Source organism: Armigeres subalbatus, chromosome 2 (genome assembly GCF_024139115.2).
Source record: "Armigeres subalbatus isolate Guangzhou_Male chromosome 2, GZ_Asu_2, whole genome shotgun sequence".
Lineage (NCBI taxonomy): Eukaryota > Metazoa > Arthropoda > Insecta > Diptera > Culicidae > Armigeres > Armigeres subalbatus.
Genome location: NC_085140.1, coordinates 343,226,583 through 343,248,629, shown reverse-complemented (window position 1 = coordinate 343,248,629; position 22,047 = coordinate 343,226,583). Strand labels below are relative to the sequence as shown.

The 22,047-nt window shown below is 38.0% G+C and overlaps 1 protein-coding gene across 2 annotated transcripts in view; it reads left to right on the top strand.

Annotated features, from left to right (window-relative positions):
- LOC134212865 (uncharacterized) overlaps positions 1 to 22,047 on the top strand; it is a 556,490-nt gene that overhangs the window by 156,136 nt on the left and 378,307 nt on the right. For both annotated transcript variants that reach the window (XM_062691118.1, XM_062691117.1), the window contains exon 4: positions 8,714 to 12,090. In XM_062691118.1, coding sequence (XP_062547102.1) covers positions 8,714 to 12,090 — 3,377 coding nt within the window. The remainder of the gene's footprint in view (positions 1 to 8,713; positions 12,091 to 22,047) is intronic.

Here is a 22,047-nt window from a genome sequence, read left to right as displayed (position 1 = left end):
TACAGCAATGATTAGATGAATATATTCGAAAATTCCAGTTTTATTGTTGGCTCGGTTGTTTTTAATGCATTTCAATATTCATCCCTTCCTTCAATGTATGCGCACATAAAATGGTTGAAATTTTTTCTCTCAAGTTCATTTATTTGAAAATAATCTCAAAATACGCCTATTAGATGTGACAAAATTGAGCGTACAGCGAATTTTTTTCTATAAAATTTCTTATTATAAAAGCAATTAATGTCATTTAATGTTATTTTTTCATGATTATATTTATAATAATAAATATCCGCTACTTAAACATTCAATATTTTTAAATTAAACCATATTTTGGTCAAAATGGCGAACAATTAAGATGTATAAATAATGCTGTTTATCAATTCAATGCTGCTGGGCAAAATAGATGGTTTAAGATATGGATTTCGCCGGCATCGTGTCTTATATATGATAGATAATCGAAATCGAGCGAAACACACAATAAATTTAGGAAAAATCAGTCGATAAATGATGAAAACAGATGTAAACTTACAGAGAAAACGACAAATGTTGGGAATGGCATATTTCAAATAAAGTATAACTTTATTTAAAAGTCGATGAATAGGTAGCTTATACGCTCAGGACACTCATTAATAATAATATTAATAAAAGAGCAGCACACGGATACATTATAAGATGTCATTTTATATTTGAAGACTCAGTTACCGTAGGAACAAATTTGGTTGAACAATTTAAATTCTCCAAGATATTATTAAATAAGCTGCCCAACTCTTAAAAAGTTTATTTTTACTCGCTACATGGAAATCATCCAATTGTATCCCTTATGGTAACAGATCGTGAGTTTAATCCATAATTAATTATGAAATTACGATTTTAAGCTATATTTTTAATATTCAATCAGAAGTGCTCTACGGGGTTGAAAAGCTGATTTTACGTTCGGTACCTTAACATGCACCTTGTTCTTTTAGAATTTGACTGCGAATGATTGGATGCAATAATACTACTCTTAATGACCTGAGACAATAATCGAGCTTCAAAACAAATTTAAGTTAAAGACATACTAAATTTGAAATATGTCATTCCTAACATTTGTCGTTTTCTCTGTATGTTTAGATCTGTTTTCATCATTTACCGATTGAATTTTCCCAAAATAAACATATATCTTGCTCAATTCGATTTTCTATCATATATAAGATACGATGCCGGTGAAACATACAAATTAAAGCATCTATTTTGCCCAGCAGCATTGAATTGTTAAATAGCAATGTTCTTACCTCTCACTTGTTCGCCATTTTGACCAAAACATGGTTTAATTTGAAAACATTGAATGTTTAAGTAGCGGATGTTTATTATTATAAATATTATCATGAAAAATAATATTAAATGATATTAATTGCTTTTATAATAAGAAATTTTATAGAAAAAAAATCTCTGTACGCTCAATTTTGTCACATCTAATAGGCGTATTTTGAGATTATTTTCAAATAAATGAACTTTAGAGAAAAATTTTCAACCATTTTATGTGCGCATACATTGAAGGAAGGGATGAATATTGAAATGCATTAAAAACAATCGAGCCAACAATTCAATTGCTTTTGGTATTTTCGAATATATTCATCTAATCCTTGTGTACGCTCAATTTTGAGAGTGACTGTAATAATAAATCAACATTTTTACGATGAAGTTAATTTTTCCTAAATACTTAAAAACTACGTAAAAACTACTTCAACGGCGGTCGATTTTCTTGGTTTTAGACATGCCTCGTGCTTTTAAGAACACCACGCAATATTAAACTACTTTATTTTCAAAATTCGCCTATAAAAATTCGCTTGTAAATAACCCGAATGTATTTTATAATTATTCATCAGGGCTTCATCATATTGATCCGCTATTTCAACATTGATCATTTTGACGGTTACTAAAATGCCACTGGGCGAAAAAAACATTAAGAAAATAATCTACCGGCTATTAATACACATTTTTCAAATGAAAGAGATTATTTCAAACATACTCAATAGTCAATGTAATTTGATCAAATTATTTTGTTTCTACCAACGACACTTCCAAACGCACTTTATGTAGAATGGAAGATATTGTCAACAAATAACAATAATTGTAGCAAACAATCTGCATTTATATATCGCACTGCAGTGATTTTAAAACAGAAAACATAATTTCTTAAATTACATTTATCTCTGATCAGGATGGATGGATTTTTAATTGCAGTCTTTTTTAGATTATTTTCTAAGAAGAAACTGCATAAATGAGTTTCAATTATCTGCAAATACATAACTTTTTAGTGTTGTAAAGCAAGCAAACAAAACACAATCAAAAACATTTGTCGTTAATTTCTTGGCGGGCATTTAGGTGATTATACAATCAAGCCATGTGGTGAATTTCAAATTCACCACACGGTTTCTACTCCTATCAAAAGTTCAAATCTAGCGTAATAATTTTCGTACGATTCTGGAATTAAAGCCGATTGTTTAGCATGAGTAAACAAACGATCTACGGATGTTTCATCCCCATGGGCGTTGTGGTTCTCTCAATTCGTGCTCTTGAAAAATCACTTAAAAAAGCACGTGGTTTCCAAGATGGCCGATTTGTGGCTTTGTTGTATAACCACCTTAATATCATCTCAATTTTGTCGATGAATTCCAAATGCACAATGTGCACTACCCGTGCTACCCGAAAGGGTAGTGCAGTCTTTGACTCGCACGCAGCAGTGAGAGCCCCAGCACCTTCGGCTCAATAGCTCGCAAAATTTGAGAGACGCGCACCCGAAGGTGGGTGCCGCACGAACATTTTTCGCACCGCTCTGAGTATTTGGACAATCCCTGGCTACAACATGATTTACCTAATTTTATAAAAGATCATTCAATAAATATGTATTTGATCCCTAGTAAATTTTATGTACGTGTGATTTTTTTACTTGTGTCTCTAAACAATGAGGTTTGTTCTTAGTATTATATATATTTTTTTCCGAAGGTCGCCTCCAAGATACATACAAGGATCGCCCTAGTTTTAAGCTGGTTTTATAACACTCTTGAAGAGTAAATTATGGTCTCCAAGAGCGTTATAAAACTTGAAATGTTACTTGGGCGGTTTGCCATGGTGGTATGAGGCAACTAAATTCAATTGTACGGTTTGCATAAGCTCAGGATTCACTTTGATTTTTCTTTTCTCTAGACACTGAGGATCCCCAGCGGACATGTCATGAATATGTACCCATTTTTAGACTACCAGGCTTTGCAATTCACGCTCGCCACAGAAACAGTCATAATGCCGGAAAAAGCGGATAGGAACAGAACATTCTCTTTCATTACTTAATTTAATGTCTGTTTGTGATTTCGAATGAGCTTTGCATCTCGCTTTTCTCGCTCGAGTTGGGTAATGCGAACTTTAGTGTGAATGACTACGATTTCTGTCTCTTTCCAAAGATGCGATAAAGCGGAAATGTGTTCGGGCACGGGTCTGAATGCGGTGCCTGCCGTAGTCATGGTTAAGTTGACTGCTGTTGTCCTCTGAACCATCCATGGTGAGGCATTCCAGAGCGAAAGGATACCACGCAATAGAACCATCGTCGTCGCCTATCGCGTCTGTAGCCGTGTCCTATGTATAAGCAAATTGTGGTAATCCAACCAAGGGTAATAAAACTCATGTCCTGCTGATAAAACCATTCATCACCCGGCAACACAGGGAGCTTTCATTTGTGGCAGGAGTGTTCGTAGTGCATGGGATCGCGCCTGGGGATTTTATCTCGTGACTGACTGCTGCTGCATGGAATAATGTACGGGTTACGGAATGCTGCGTCATTATGAGCTACGGACGCTTTTCACTGAGAGTGACGCGTGCTTCCGATGAACATTTGCCAATGATGAACCCAAATGCAAACATGTTTTCCCTTCTTAATAACAGACCATTTTCATTTGATGGAGTATAAGGCATTATTGCGTTCCGTTTAATTGCAATAATAATGAATTAAATCATCAATGAAACTAGTTTCAAATTGTATATTTTTGTCTAAAATAAAGGACGCGGGATAATATGAGACTGGAAATGTTACCCTGTGCCACACCACCCTACATCCAATTTCGTTTAGTACAATTAGTACAGCTTGTGTCCGAATACCATGCCACCCTGCAAGAAATTACAAATTAATATTACTGTGTTTCGAAGAATCCGGGAAAAGGGATAACTTAAAAAAATAGAAGCTCAGGGGCCAAAGTAAACTTGAACGATAGTCATGCAACTCCGAAAACTATTCTAAAATAATTCAACAGAGACCATCAAGGCCGGAATAAGCTTTGCAGGATGGTAATTAAAATGATTCAAATTTTGACTTTTTCGCTCTCATATATGGATGGGGTTCTGCCAAATTCAAATTGAAAATTTACTCATTTTATTACACAAGTTTTCGTATAGCAGATCCAGTTGATTACAAATCGTATAAGCATATCCTTCAATCCTATAACGGAAGGTATCTAGTAACAAATGTACGAATGAATTGATGTGAATTAATTTCCGTTTTCATTCTACGAACAAAATATCACAAGTCAGCGCCTTTTTACGCTTGGTGCGGATGAGGTGAACCACAACAATTTTCTGCTTTAATAATCCTCCTAAATTATAGATAATTTGGTAGTAATTTGATTGGGCACATGCAGTTTGAATTTCGTAAGAAAATTACAATACAAATTAAAAACAGTCATTTTTGTAGAGAACCGTTCCGCAACGTTGATCATTAAGTTGGAAACATAGAAAATTTGACAAGGGAATGGATCGTTTTTATTGTGGAACGATTTGGTGTTTGCAAGAAAAGTTATTAATATTGAATGGTAAGATATTTAATTTAACACGTAAAAGAATGATATCAATAAAAAAAATGAGGATTTTTGTTTTCTTTATAACTTTGTTTACAAAAGAGTTGTTGCTACGCAACAACTATCCTCTATGAAGTCGATGAGTTAATTATATTAAAATAGTTAGAGACCCACCATACGGAACGGGTATTCACATAAGTGACGATTTCTATGGTAATTTCCATACAAACTTCAAAAGTAGTCAATCAAATAACAACTAAATTAACAAAAAACGTAGAAAATAAAACAGGATTAACAAAACAGCAGATCATCTTTTACACATAGGGAAGCGGAAAATTCAAAAATTAAATCATTTGAAAATTTTCCGTCGGCGGCGTGATAGATCATTTTCAGCCAGCGGCGTTTCAGGGGCGGCGTGATTTCAAAAGTCAAAAAATATCCACAATTTCTTCGGAAGTTCCTCAACGAGTTCGTTGAGAAGTTCATCAAGAAATTCCTCTGGACATTTCTCCATTCCTTCCAGTTTCACAGTAGCTGGGCAACCAGTGGAGAATGTTGAAAGCTTCCAATATCTTGGTAGACAAATGGCGTCAGACGGAGGTGTCAAAATCGACATAGGCGCACGGAGCAAGAAAGCAAGGGCAGCTTTTGCGAGTTTAACAAATATCTGGGAAAACAGGCAGATAAGTGAACGCATCAAAATACGAATTTTCAACTCTAACGTGAAATCTGTGCTGTTATTCGCTAACGAAACATGGTGTGTATCAGTGGAGAGCACCAAACGGCTGCAGGTTTTCATCAACAGATGCCTGCGGTATATAATTCGGGCCTGGTGGCCTCACAACTGGAGCTCAAACAACGAGCTTCATCGTCGTTGTCACCAGAGGCCGATAGCAATAGAAATTCGGGTTCGGAAGTGGGGCTGGGTCGGCAACACTCTACGTAGGGAATTCCTGCGTCATTTCCTCCAGGAATTCCTCCGGAAGTTCTTCCAGGAATTCCTCCGGAAGTTCCTCCAGGAATTCCTCCGGAAGTTCCTCCGAGAATTCCTCCAGAAGTTCACCAGGAATTCCTCCAGAAGTTTTATTCAGGATTTCCTCCAGAAAGTCCCTACAGGAATTCTTCCGGAAGTTCCTCCAGGAATTCCTCCGGAAGTTCCTCCGGAAGTTCCTCCGGAAGTTCCTCCAGGAATTCCTCCGGAAGTTCCTCCAGGAATTCCTCCGGAAGTTCCTCCAGGAATTCCTCCGGAAGTTCCTCCAGGAATTCCTCCGGAAGTTCCTCCAGGAATTCCTCCGGAAGTTCCTCCAGGAATTCCTCCGGAAGTTCCTCCAGGAATTCCTCCGGAAGTTCCTCCAGGAATTCCTCCGGAAGTTCCTCCAGGAATTCCTCCGGAAGTTCCTCCAGGAATTTCTCCGGAAGTTCCTCCAGGAATTGCTCAGGAAGTTCCCCCAGGAACTCCCCCGGAAAGTCCTCCCGGAATTCCTCCGGGGGTTTCTCTAGGAATTACTCCGGAAGTTCCTTTAGGAATTCCTCCGGAAGTTCCTTTAGGAATTCCCCTGGAAGTTTCTCCAGGAATTCCTCCGGACGTTTCACCAGGAATTCCTTTGGAAGTTCCTCCAAGAATTCCTCCGGATGTTCCTCCAAAAATTCCTCCGGAAGTTCCTCCAGAAATTCCTTCGGAAGTTCCTCCAGAAATTCCTCCGGAAGTTCCTCCAGAAATTCCTCCGGAAGTTCCTCCAGAAATTCCTCCGGAAGTTCCTCCAGAAATTCCTCCGGAAGTTCCTCCAGAAAATTCTTCGGAAGTTCCTCCAGAAATTCCTCCGGAAGTTCCTCCAGAAATTCCTCCGGAAGTTCCTCCAGGAATTCCTCCGGAAGTTCCTTCAGGAATTCGTCCGGAAGTTCCTTCAGGAATTCGTCCGGAAGCTCCTTCAGGAATTTCTCCGGAAGTTCCTCCAGGAATTTCTCCGGAAGTTCCTCCAGGAATTTTTCCGGAAGTTCCTCCAGGAATTTTTCCGGAAGTTCCTCCAGGAATTTTTCCGGAAGTTCCTCCAGGAATTCTTCCGGAAGTTGCTACAGGAATTCTTCCGGAAATTTCACCAAGCATTCTTCCGGAAGTTCCACCAGAAATTCCTCCGGAAGTTCTTTCAGATATTTCTCCGGAAGTTCCTTCAAATATTCCTTCAGCAACTCTTCCGGAAGTTCCACCAGGAATTAGTTTAGAAACTTCTCCAGGAAATCCTATGGATGTTCCAAACAAATTCCTTCAGGAATTCCTAAAAATGTTTCTTCACCAAAATTCTTTGGAAGTTTTTCGAAAAATTCCTCCAAAAGTTTCTCCAAGAATTCATCCTAAGTTCCTCCTGAAGTTCCTCTAAGAATTTATCCGGAAGTTGCTCCATGATTTCCTGTAGAAGTTTCTCGAGGATTTCCTTCGGAAGTTTTTTTTCAGAAATTATTCCGAAGGTTACACCAGAAATTAGTTAGAAAGTTCTTCTAGGAATTCATTAAGAAGTTTCTGCAGGAATTCCTCGAAAGGTTCCTCCAAGAGTTCTTTCCTGAATTCCAATAAAAGTTTTCTTATAGCTTTATTTCCGTGATTTTTTATTTTGTCAGTATAAGTTTATCATCGCATAATTTCTGTGCTGCAGGGTGCTGTGGTACCACCATTATGATTCCAGAAAAGTATTTTTGAGAATAATTTCCGTGCTGCAGGGTGGTGTTGTACGACTCCATCCTGCAAGATTGTTTTGACCCCAGAAAGCTCAAACTCAAACAATCATATTCCCCATCCACTCAACCACAAGATTAGAAACGTAAAAAACACACGCTCATCTGGAAAAGTTAAGGTCACTCCTGACGGAATCCAAGTTTCAAAGTGCTTGCGTTTTCGGGGGCACACCACTCGATACGGAAGCAACGCACAACTGTCATTTTTATTTTTTCACGCATGCTGACGCAGCAAAGCTAAATCAACAAAAATGACAGTTGTGCACCGCCTCCGTATCGAGTGGTGTGCCCCCGAAAACGCGAGCACTTTGAAACTTGGACTCCGTCAGGAGTGACCTTAAACACCTTCACCCGAGAGAAAATAATTTTTAACACACAACTCGTGAATCAGTTGCGGACCAATTTCAGTCCCTTTGATGATAAACATTATTCGATAGCCCCGCTTCAAATTAATGTTGTCCATGAGAACATTGGTGCATGTTAGTATAAGGAAATGGTAGACTGCACAAAACTCCACTATTGATAAGCAATTTTTCCATGGGTTCTAGTGACATTAAACAATGGATTCAATTCTTGCAAATTCACAGCTATTGATGATGTTTGTGCCTGGAACGTTGACCATTAATCATTCCAAGCACGTTGTGTCAAATAATTACATACAGATAGTCCTTATCTCTGGTGATATTGAAACATACTGAACATGCAATAAGTATGCTATGTTTGGCACAAAATGATGGATGATGTCCACTGCAAGCAAATTTAGTAATATTAATATTATCCATGTCTTTATAAATTGATAATGAATTCTTTTTTTTCCAATTTCGTTTATTTGGTAGGCTCAGGCGTGTATAACACTTTACGGAGCCATGTTTCTTTGTGATATATACAATCAATGTAATTTTTTTTTCAGTTAGTAAGAGGGGGATAGGAGCCAGCGTACTCGTGGTGACTCGAGGTTAGTTTACAATATTTAAGGACAATGAATTCTTTAAAAAAAACAAGCGCTGCATAATATCAGAATTGTACGAAAAAGGCAAACAAAAGTAGATGCAATGCTAGTATACACGGGAAGCGGATGTTATTAGACTTAAAATATTTTTATTTTTGCATTTTATTAACTTAAATCTACCATAGAAATCTAATCGTTTTCACCAACTATTTCTTTGCAGGACCCCTCGCAGTCACGAATACCACGGATCGGCAGCACCACAAGCAGTAGCAGAATCCCCATTCCCGGCTCGATTCGTTTCCCACAGACAAGGTTCCAGTCGAAAATATCCAAACCTTCCGGCTCGGTGAACCTTCCGTCATCAACCCTCTTCGCCACTCCAGCTCCACCCACAGGACGAAGACTAAGACCGCCCAAATCGTCAGCGGTCAGCATCGTACGGTCGTACTCCGGGGACACACTATGCGGTGAAGGCACTCCGCTTCTGCCAGCTCTAGCCGCTTCAACCCCAGCTCCGTCGTTGAAGCCCACCAGTGGATTTGAGTTCGTCAAAAAGCTAGAGCTGGTATCAACAGAGAATCTACATGACACATTTGCCATTCCTGCAACGCCGGCACAGCCAAGGCCATCCAGCCAAGCCGTGGACTACAACGATGACGTGCGGATGCTAGTAGACGAATCGCTGGAGCTGGTCGGTGCCGACAGTACGGACAGCATTGTGCTAGCCCAGCAGAACCAAAACGGCATAAACATGCTGAAGCCGGCATCCAGCAACGAAACCGTAACGCTTAACCGCGACGGAAACGTAACCTATGAGGTGAAACGCAGCGAAACGTTTGTCAAGTCGTCCCAGGAGTCGCTGAAGCTCGGCGGAAGCCGAGAATCATTGAACCGAACGAGGGGGGCGTCGCTGGGTCAAAATAACAGCAGTGGAGAGTCTCCAATTCTGGACAAGACCCATTCGATGCTTATTGATTTGGGAGATAACAAGGGAGCATTATGTTCAACTATGGTCTCAAATCGAGCGATAAACGTCACACAAAGCATTCCAAATGTTACTGCAGAAATCGAAGGTCTGCCGCACATCAGTAGGAAGAGTTTGATGTACCAAACACATGAAGTGCTTAGCCCAGATAGGCTACTCCCTGCGGAGCCTTTGGTTCCACAGCGCCCCACTAGACTGACGTTCAACTTGAACGAAACTATGAATATTCTGAATGTATCGGATCCCACTACATTGAACAAGACGCAGGTTTTCAGTTCGACTATGCATTCACCTCTAGCAGTTGGAACAATTGATGACGTGCTGAATGTGACTAGAGATATCCATGGATCCAGCTTAGTAGATGCTATGCAAATGGACGTGAGTGCTGGGGATCGCACACTTACTGCGGACGATTTGGATGTAGATCGGGCCAAGTTTGGTGAAACTATGGATGTTGATGATGGCGAAGTAGGGAAGGAAATTTTTGACCTGAGTTTAGAGGAACCGGTATCTATTGGGAAGGAGGAAGTGCTGATGCGACCTACAGAGGGAAGGAGTTCCATTCCGGGAAAACAACGTTACTCGTTTGGACTGGATTTGACCGAGACGCTGCTGCATGATTGTTCGATAGAGCTTTGCGACTCATCGATATCGTCGGCAAAACCACATTTGAAATCTCCTGTATCGAGCTTGACGAAACAAGGTTCGTTTGAAATGGATGAAAGTTTGGGAATACTAACACCTGATCAAATGAAAGAATTCCTAGACTCTACAACCACCAATACGAACAATACAAATAATTTGGAATTGCAATTGAATACCGGTTCTCACAAACATGGTCATCATCACTGTCGAATTGATCAGACTCCTTCGCCGGAAGAGCTGCCACTAGATCCGGTTGGTGTCAAAACGGACATGTCAGACATCATTCTACCATCGGAAATACTTTCGAACGCCGGGCCGATTATGTACCAGGAAATATCCCAAACTGATTCAGATTCAAAAACGGATCAGATGACAAAATCCGCCACTTCGAAGGTATCCAACAGTTTCATCACAAGCATAACAAGCATCACCAGTTTGGATACCGGCTACCAAGGGGACGGTGAAATGTCTCGTCCGGCTAGTCGTGGTGCCGATCACTCTCCATCGAACGGACCAAGAATGAAAAATCAAGCAGCGGCTATATGGAATGGTCCTGTTGCCCAACCCGCTCCGGTACCACGCCGACCGGATCCGATGACTGATAGTGACTTTTTCACCGAAAGTGATGCCGATGATGTGTTGAATCGTGGAGATCGAAGGGCGCAGATAATTGACGGGCAACTGTATGGACCGATGATGCAAGGGGCTAATGTATTCATAAATCAACAGCCGCAAAATGATGATTCGTGCATGGAATCGAGCGGTATCTTTACGGATGTGGAGAATCGCGGGGAGGATGATCTCGTGCATAGAAGGTCTGAGAACGAAGACCGGTTGGAGCGTGACGACGACGATGAGCATTCCATCAACGGGGTAGGTCAACTGGTTGCAGATAGCGATATGAGCCCCGATGTTTCAACTGATACGATCAGTAGCAGCAACACAGCATGCAGTCAGAAAAAGCTGGTTCCGCTAAAGGCGGGGAAAACTGAAGGCGGTGCTAATTGTTTACAAACCACTCCAATGGTTCCACCAATGAACGCAAACGACTCATCACCTGCTGGAGTCGAGGAATCAAACGCGGAGAATCGTCACCATGAAGCTGACGTCAACAAACATGTTGTCACTCCCTCGTTAAGTGGTGGCGCCGCGGTTGCTGATACAAACACGTTGCACCAAATCCAACCGTCACCGTCCGGAGCCTCTTTAGTGAGCGACGCTGACAGCGAGAACGGCGTCGGTGCTGGTAGTGTTGGTGGAGCGGCTAGTAAAGTCGAGAGCGCTGCCACCAACGTCCGAGCAGGGCCAAACGCAAGCAGCACCGACAGTTTGTCTGGCGCGCCCGTCGGTAGTGGAGGTAGTATCGTCGGTAACAATGTCGGTTTTAGTGGCAAAAAGCCCGGCTCCAGTCGTAAACAGCAGAAAAACGAATCGAATTTGGTGCTGAAAAAGCATGAGATGTCGTCGCGTTCGGCGGTTAAGACGCGCCTTTTCAAGGAGAGCGCCGTTTCGAAATCGTCGCAGTGTGTCGTCGTCGGTGGTAGTGCCCTGAATCTGGACGTCGAGAGTGAGTGTCATGAAAATCAGGAAAACAAGCGTCCCACCAGTGCAAATCGCGGTGGCTGTGGCCCACGTGCCAGTGCTAGTGTTGGAAATTTGAGCTTTACGAAAAAATCAGCCACCCCGAACAAATGGGACGCAGTGATGAGTAAAATTGCCGAGAATAAGTCCGTGATCAAGAAGAATTTCAGTGATGTGAAGTCGAAAATCAGCTGCGGCAAGACGGTGGTGTCGACGTCGTCCTCGTCGGTGGCGCTGGGGCGTCGGTTGGATTCACCGGCGTCGCTCAAAAGTCCACCGTCGGAATGCAGCAGTATCGGGAATCGGAGCATCGGTGCCATTCCGATGAGTGGCGGCGGCGGCGGCGGTTCTGGCGGGAAGCGAACCATTTCCGGATCGGTGAAGCGGTAAGTCTGGTGGTGCCCTTTACTGTCTCAGCTGATTGCTAATTCTCCATCACTGTTGGCGAATTCGTTATGTAAAGAAACTTGTTTTATATTCGTCACTCAAACATAATCAACAATTCAAATCGACTGTCGTTTGGACTCACGTGGATGGGATTTTAAACAGATCTAAACCTAGAGCAGCACCTAATGCGCAGATTTGTATTCGATCCAATTCAGGCACATGTGCCCAGCGGAATAGCCAAGCGCAGAGATAATGGGTTAAAATAAGTTGAATCAGAAACCTTTCAGTGCGCGTGATTTGTGTTTTTGTTCAAGCCTAGAGCATTTTGCCTGATCACGGTGGGAATTATCACAATGCGGCAAATGGAAATGGGTGTAAATTGATACGGATGGAAATTGGATTTTGGAGGCAGCATATGCAGCTTCATCATACTATGTAATAAATAACAAATTATGTACAATGTTTATTTTTTTAATTTTGCATCTATTGATTGTACCCGTAACACTGGGTAGATACCTGTTCGTGGTGTGTTACGGGGTAAGTTCGACCTTGGTCAAATTGCCAGCTACAGGCACATCCTGACCCAACGAATACCTTCCCAATATCCAACTCCGTGGTACTTATTCCTTCTCTCCTTAGTGACGGTACAGACAAGCGTGGCCAGGAATAGTTATTCTAATGCTTTTGTCATTTTTGTTATAGATTGAAATTAAGGACTACACCCACCTTGATTTCTGATAGCAATCTGGACAGAGATTTCAAAAGAAACACGAGTATCACTAGTTTCCAGTCCACGAAATAATTTATAGTAATTTATTTATTTTCCATATTTCATTATACTTATTTTTCATATTTCACTATATTTGTTTTTCATATTTTTACATTTTAATTTTTTAAGTATGAAAACTTTTTATGAAAACTTTTATAATTTTATATTTTAACATTGTATATTTTTTTAATTACGTTTTTTATACCTTCCTAATCTAACACTTTTATGTATATTATTTCTGTGCATTAAAATTTTAATTTTATTATGTTTTTATATTATCATATTTTTATACCTATTTAAATTTAACATTACACTTTCTTTTTGATATTTAATGATTTAATATTTTTAAACTTTTATATTTTGTATTTTGTATTTTCATATTTATATAATTTCATGTTATTACACTTTCATATTATAATATTATTATATTTTCCATATTCTTTTTATACTTTTATGTGCTCACATTATGACGCTTTTATATTTTTATATTTTCATGCTTTCACATTTGTTATTCCTGTATATGTTCATATTTTATGTCTTTGTATTTTAATTTCAAATTCCATATTTTAATCTTTTGTATTTTCATATATTTGTATTTTCGTTTTTTATGCCATTATATTTTCATATTGTTATAATTTCGTATATTTAATTTTCATATTTAAATTTTTGTATTTCTTATATCTTTATACTTTCATGTTGTTATAATTTTTATGTTTATGTTTTATGTTTTCATATGTTTTTATACTTTCATATTTCCATGTTATATATTTTTGTGTTTAAATATTTTTATGCAGTGCTTTTCAGAATGATAAGACCACCCTCGATTTTCATGTTTTTTTGCGACTTGAATGGAACTACCCTAATCTGTTGGTGACAACCGATGAATATTAACACAAACACACACAAACCACTGAAAAGGGATGTGTTTGTTTATTCGCGTCGTAGAAATAGGGAAAAACAGTAAATATATCTTTTCAAAAAGATAAAACCACTTTGTAAGGTAAAACCGTGATTGCGTTTTGTGTTAATTAACCATTATTTTTTAAACTGTCGAATAGTTCTGTTCAAAATGGGAAGGCAGAAGGGATTGAGTGAGAAAGAACAGGGACAAATTCTGGCTTTTAGAAAGACTGGATGGGGAATCAGAAAAATTGCCAGAGAAATTGGACGAAGTCACTGTGTGATCCTGAATTTCCTGAAAAACCCCGCGTCGTATGGTCAAAAAAAGAGTCCAGGACGAAAAAAGAAATTGTCTGCTAGAGAAGAGCGTCATGTCGTGAGCAAAGCATCAAATTCCACGAAGAGCTGTTCTCAAATTCGAGCCGAACTCAACTTGGATGCATCTATTTCAGTCAGTTTGGAAGACTTTGAAACAATCTCCAAACATTTCGCGGTCGAAAATGAATAGTGCTCCTCGTTTGTTACCTCGACACAAGGAAGCTCGACTGGAATTTGCGCACCGGAACATATCACAGGACTGGAAAAGGTAGAATAAGGAACTTCTAGGTGTTATTCAAAATGAAAATCTTTAGAAGTTTAACTATTTACTTTTAATAATCTTAATCTTCACAGGTGATATTCTCGGATGAGAAAAAATTCAACCTAGATGGTCAGGATGGGTATAATGGCTATTGGCGGGACTTAAGGAAGGAACCACGATTTTTCTCGATGCGAAACTTTGGGGCGGATTTGTGATGGTTTGGGGTGCATTTAGTACGACCGGAAAATTGAAAATTCAGTTTGTTTCGCACAAAATGAAAAGTTCTGACTACATAGATGTCCTCAAAGCCAGTTTGCTACCCGTTATTCGAAGGAGACGCAAGGCAAAATTGATTTTTCAGCAGGATAATGCCAGGATCCATACCAGTGCTGAGACAATGGCGTGGTTAAGGTCAGAAAAAATAGATGTTTTGGACTGGCCAGCTTGTTCCCCCGACTTGAACCCGATTGAAAACCTTTGGGGTATTATGGTGCGGAAGATTTATGCTGAAAATAGGCAATTTTCATAAATCCAGGAGCTCAAAACCGCTATTCTTCAATCATGGGAAGAAATCGAGCTGGGAACATTGCAACAGTTGGTCCACAGTATGCCGAATCGTTTGTTTCAGACAATAAGCCGTTCTGGAGGTGCCACAGATTATTAGATTACTCTAGTTACTGTTTGTTACCAATAATACACCAAGGAGTACAGGTGGTCGTATCATTTTGAAAAGTATATTTTCTTAAAATATGCTATAATTACTAGTTTTAAGAACAAAATAAATGAACTTGTTACCTTAAACAATTATTTTTTCTTGTATTTCAATATGCCATTTGAAGAAAAAATCGGAAAATAATCTTTTGCCGTAAAACTCAAAATTTATGGGTGGTCTTATCATTTTGAAAAGCAGTGTATTATCTTATTTTCAGATCTTCATATTGTCATATTTTCAATATCACTTTTTATATTTTTAAATTTTCAATATTTTCATATTCTTATGCTTTTATGTTTTTATGTACTCATATTATTGTATCTTCATTTTTTAATTTCATGTTTTCATATTTTTTGTTATTTTCAAATAGCATTTTTATATAACTTTATATTTTTATGTTTCTTATTTTCATATCATAAAATTTTCATATTTTCATGCTTTTATATATTTATATTATTGTATTATGTATCCTTATATTTTCATGATATAACATTTTCATAGTACACTACAAAACATCCCAGGAATGAAAGCTTCACAACCTGCCATGTAATTTTTATGCAGACGACGTCCTGGCACATGACCTGCTATCTGATACTCATAACATTCTAAATAATAATCAAATTCTTTACAATTTCCAGCTTCTTCTACAAGAGATGTACATCCCGAGTTAACTTTGGCTCCAAATTGATGTTATATTCTACAAATATATATATATATATATATATATATATATATATATATATATATATATATATATATATATATATAATTTGATATAATTTCTTATTATAATGTTATTCATTTCACTACATATTTATATAAAAACTACCAAAATAAGAACTTAAAAAGAACGCGGTGCGTATGGTACGGTATGTCCACGCATCCTTCAACCCCTGTAGATTCGTGATATGTATCATGTTGAAGTGACTACTTGAACACGATACATCTCGAAGAATCATCTCTGCGGCAAACACAACGCAGTGGGCCTGGCCGCTTTGAAGTTTATGTCATACCACTGGTATGCTGTAAGCCTCAATATTGACAAGAAAAATTATTGGGCGTCATCTAACTCAATGATTTTCCAGGATGCTTTCTTTGTACTGGCTGCGTTTGTGTTCGATTAGATTAGATTAGATTAGATTAATTTTGCATCTATTGATTGAAGTTTGACAAGTTTTGTTTGAATACATATTTTTGTGGGATCTAAGCATTGTTTTATGAAAAAGATGTAATAAACACCAGCGGCAGGTATCAGAACTGGATGCGGGCCAATGGCTGCTACAAATCGAAAACAATCGGTTTTTGCGAAAACATCGATTATTGCGGATTGACTCGTAAAAACCGATCGGCGTGAAAACTTGAATGCAGAGGTTTTTTCGGCCGGGGAAGGTTCTTAAGATGGTTTGAGACCCCTCCGCCTTTGTAAAGGGTGGCTTCCATACAAATTAAACACAAATTTCATCCATTTAACTAATTATCTATTACCAACTAAACACTTTCAACATTTGACCGAATTTCTATTCGACTAAATGTCCTTTCGACCAAATGTCCATTCGACCAAATGTCCATTTGACTAAATTTCCATTCGACTAAATGTCCATTCGACTAAATTTCCCTTCAACCAAATGTCCTTTCGGCTAAATGTCATTCGACTAAACGTCATTCGACAAATTAAACACAAATTTCTTTATAATTTGAAAATAATCAAGCAAATTGAACCAAATCTGGCATGTGGAGGTTTTGGAAGGCAAAAAATATTTTTCTGGTGGTTCGAGAGACCTCTTCCCCTCCTGGAAAAGGGGGCTCCCATACGAATGAAACAGAAATTTTTGTGTAAATCGAGAACTAATCAGAGAATAAATCAATTTTTGGCGAAACAAAGTTCGTCGGGTATGCTAGTATTAAATAAAAATTATGTCCTACTGGTCTTCAAAAACATTAATTCGTTTATTATGATTTGAAAGCGTCGGTGGACGTGTGGTCGAAAGCGGATTTTCGAATTGATAATCTTAGTAAGTACATGTAGTCCAATGAAGTTCCGTCGAATGGATATTTGAAAAAAAAGGAACTTTACTTACTTTACTAAAAAAAAATATTTATTGCGGTGTTTCTAATAATCACATAATTATTGATCCAATTGAATGATGGGTTCATAAAAAGATAACGGTTCTCGGCATAGAATATTCCCGACTGGATATTAACTTTGGTGAACCCCTCCAACCGTCTAACATAAATCTATACTCCTTTGTCAAAAGAAATTTAGCCGAATGATGTTGTGTCATTAGACATTAGGTCATATGACCATTTGGTCAAAATTAAATTTTCGGCCAATAATTAACGAATTATGTTTGGCAGACAATTTTATATTGAATCAATTATTGTATAATTGTTGTATGTATATACATAAATTATTGTGTATCATTTGATTAGTAGTCATTCGACTACATGCCAATCAACGAAATGTTCCAAACCCGACTACGAAGTATTGGCAAAAGACCATTGATATTATTGGTTTTTGACCATGTGCCGAAAAATAGAATAGAGAATGCAGTCGATTCTCTACATCTCGATGTTCTATATCTCGATATCTCTCCCTATGTGGATGGTTTCCTCAGTCCCTTGAATCTACATTCATTTGGACTTTCTACATCTTGATAACCTCCCTATCTCGATGTCTCTCTATTTCGATTTGTTCTGATCATATTTTGTTCAGGATTATGTTCAAATTTTTAGGCTACTAGACCATCTTTGAACAATAAGAAACACATCAACAACAGGAAACGACATTCGTTTTGTTGTCGTTTTTCATAGCAACAAGCTTTTTTGTCTCGAGTACCCATTTCAATTTTCCTTCCATTCCTCAATATCTCCCTATCTCCAATCTCCATGGTCCCTTCAATATCGAGATGTGGAGAGGCGATTGTATTTCACCATCAGAACTTAATACTTAGCTATTTCCGTAGGTTTTCAATTTTTCATAGCCCACCAGGATCTCCAAAAGTTTCTGTTCTTTCAAGTGAAAAATCCTCATTGGCTTCCGTGTTAATTTCTTTCACTTTCTTTCACAATGTCCATTTGACTAAATTTCCATTCGACTAAATGTCCATTCGACTAAATGTTTCTTCGACCAAATGTTCTTTCGACTAAATGTCATTCGACGAACTGTCCCAAAGCCGTTAGGCATAATGGGCATTAGGCACAATGGGTGTTAGGCATGATAGACGTTAGGCATAGAATGTCCAAAAGTTGCTTAAGACCTAAGACAGAGTTGCCTAAGACAGAGTTATGCATAACGTACTTACGCCTATCGTCCTTTTGCCTAACGTATTTATGCCCAACGTCGGGGACCCACTTTCAAGGCATTTCCACAGATATTAACTTCAGGATTTCTATTACAAGTTCCCTAATCCAAGTAAAAGCTGATCAGCCAGCAAAATTTGAACCAAAACGAAGTTTATTAGATTCGAACCATTGCTTTGTGTTTTATAATGGCCTATAATGATATATGCTATCGGGAATCGAGCATCGAAATTGACCCACTAAGTGAGGCCCCGAAAAGAACAATCACTTTATAATTCTACAGATAGTATTTCGAATCTTAAATAATAATTTTGATATTTTGGGTGTTTTTTTGACATGCAGTCTAAATTCCAGAGTCAAAAACGGGGTCTTACTAATGTTTAGGACAGCGGTAAAATGGAACCCTGTTTTGAAACTGCATGCCAAGAAACTCCCAAGTGTTCGATATTACATTAGAATCATCATCATATCCTCAGGAATTCCTTGGAAGTTCACTTCAAAAGATGTTTCAGACTTTTCTAGGAATATTTATCCAGCTGTTATTTCAGAAATTAATTTTCAAATTCTTTCGCAAAATCCCCCAGAATTTGTTTTTAAGTTCCTTCCGCTTCTGAATACTTTAACCCGTAACGTACCGACAGGGTACCCGGGTACCCGGGTCTTGGTATGACCATACCTTCGTCAGTTTTCAACCGATTCGGACGATTCCGTTTGCTATGGTTTCAAAAAGACCTTGCAATATGGGTATCAAAATTCTCGGAATTGTTCCGGAAACATGTTTTCCATGTAGTTGAGACCAAAGGATGGATATCAACCGGAACGTACATCCCGGAATAGGTTCCCGTGGATATTACAAATTCCCACATCCCACAAATCCCACAAATTCATTTAGAAGAAACCCTGGCAATATGGGTATCAAATTCGGCAAAAAATTGTTTACGTGCGTTTTAGCGCTGCTGCTAATGGAGGCCATTTTTTGACATTTTTCGATTTCACGGATTGTGTTTTTCTTTATATTCCCGTTATCAACGCTAATTTATTATTCGCCCACGACAACAATAAATTCCCAACCTGTTGATGACATGTAAGTAAATATAATAATAACAGTAAAAAAAATGTTTTAGTGTCAAAGTGCGCAGAATTAGGAGCCGCGCAGAATAAGGCACGCTCACTGTATTCCAAAGAATTTTCCTCAAAAATTGCCTACGAATTTTTTTTTCGATAATTAGTTCAGGAGTTCTTACGGAAAGTCCTCTAGGATTACTTTCACAAATTCCTAGGACGTAATTCTTGGCAATTCATTAAGAATATTTGAAAAGTTCACAAAAATGTTTTCCGACATTCTCTTATTTCTCCAAGAATTGCTTTGGACATTTCTATAAGAATTACTTAAAATCCTTCAGGGATTCCATCGCAAATTACTTCAGAAAATAAACTTCCTTAGGAATTCTTCCAGAGATTCCGTCTGAAATGCTTAGAAAGAATTCTAAGAATTGCGTTGGAATTTCCCTCAGGACCTTCTTTAGAAATTCCTCCAAAAAAATCGTAGAAAATTCCTTCTAAAGTTTCTTTGGAAATTCCTTCAAAAATTTCATAAAAAAATCTATTATAAATATCCTTTGAAAATCCTTTGGAAATTTCTTCAGAAACAGCTACGGACATTGTTTTAAAAGTTCGGAAATTTATTTGTAAGTTTTGATTCTGGAATTCTTTCGGAATTGGTCCGAAAATTTCTCTGAAAACTTCTTCGGATTTTTTTTAAGGTTATTCCTTGAGGACTTCCAACGTAATTCAGCGATCCAAATCCAGAAAAATTTAAAATGTTCAATCGAAAAATTATTAAAACATACATAAAAACCACATAGAAGAATTTTTTTTTCATGTCCCTTTGTTGGTCTTTCGTGAATAATTTTCAATTTCTTATGATAAAAAATTATGTGAATCTTTCATCATTGCAAATTTTTACCTTACGTTGCCCTTGATTAAAAAAATGTCTGACACTTATGGAAACTTTGCATTGTCTAGGGAAATTTTATATTTATTTATTGCTTTTACTCTGATTTCATCATTGACAATTTATTATTTTTAAGGCCCTCCCCTCGGATATATGATCTTGTTGCGAAGGGTGGGCTTACGCCATTAGCACTGAGATGGCAACCAAGAACATACCCTGTCGTGGTTGTATCACATGCTGACTATTTTTGTTTGGTGCCGCGTCACATATCTGGCATTGACGCACCGATTTTACGCATGTGCATGTGATCCAACGGACATCGAGTGTTGGAGCCTTGAATGGTAGTGCAGTCAGGCAGAGGCCTTTTTCATCAGTTTTCCTTCCTTTCGACAATACTTTTCTGATGTGTTCCCTGTGACGATGATTCGTAGCCACGCTTACATTTAGCTAGTTAGGCAATTATTGATAAACATTGTATTCAAGATATTCGTAGGGAATCGACTGCTGGATTCAGTGAGTAGAAGTTTTTTTTTCAAAACTAGGAACGTGGTGCCAGTATTATTTTGTTATGTCTCTTCGAATAGCGATAATAAAAAAAATACCACATACTATGATGATGGTATATGAACAATCTTGTAACGGCTTCCTTCTCAATAATTTTTACTAATAGATAGGGAATAGGCGCGATGAAGCTTTACTTTGCCACCGAAAAGTGAATCCTTTAGCTGACCTATACCTTATTACCTTAGATAATCATTGTCGCAAAAAAAACGATAAAGCTTCTTGATAGAACAGTTGCAAGTTATTGGCAACCTTGACAAAGAGTTGATAATAGTATAAACTAAATTCTTAAACAGTTTCCACTTTCAAATGATATATTTTACATTTAGTTTGATAGTGTTGACACAGCTTAAGAACATTGACGAAACAACGACTTAGGCAAACAAAGTGAACGCATATCCTACATCCAGAACAAACACAATTGGCTCGTTTTCATTCTGCATAAATAAAAGTTATAAAATAGAACACTAATACGCAATTAGCTTTTATATTTTCAATGCGGTCACATAAAGCTGACAAAATGAATAACTTAATAATCAGACCATATGACTTTTCAAACCATCAAAATAGTTCCTTCCTTTTACGAAGTGAACCGGCCCAGGGTCGAAAACCTCACAAATAAAGATAATAATAAAGCTCCTTCCTAGGAAAAAGAAGAAGACATTGCATTTTAAACATTGATTTTGAGAACTAGAAAAACGTTGTAAGAGAATTTTTGAAATTATCATTTTAACCATTGATCATTGACTAGTTTGCATTCACTTACATTTTGCTTTAGTGTCGAGTCAATTCCAAATTTCAACCCCCCTCCTTCCATCCTTATCCTACCCCATGGCGTACAAGTGGTCTACAAGACTCTGCCATTACCCTCTAAATTTCTCGGTCTTGGATTGACTTGCGCTCTCATCGCCCTACCGAATGCTGCAAAATGAAAATTAAATGAAAATATTTTATGGAAATTTCATTTAATCATCAAAAATATTGACGTTAAACGACAGTTTGAAATACAGTGTTGACATGATTTTATCACTCCTCGATTTTGTCTACCCCCGATTTTATCATGTTTTCAATACGGTTTTGTCAAGCCTTGATTTTATCACGTTTTATCCAATCCGATTTTGTCACCCCAAAAAAAAATAACATTTTAGACAACAATGATTTTCATGAAATAGATTTCTCC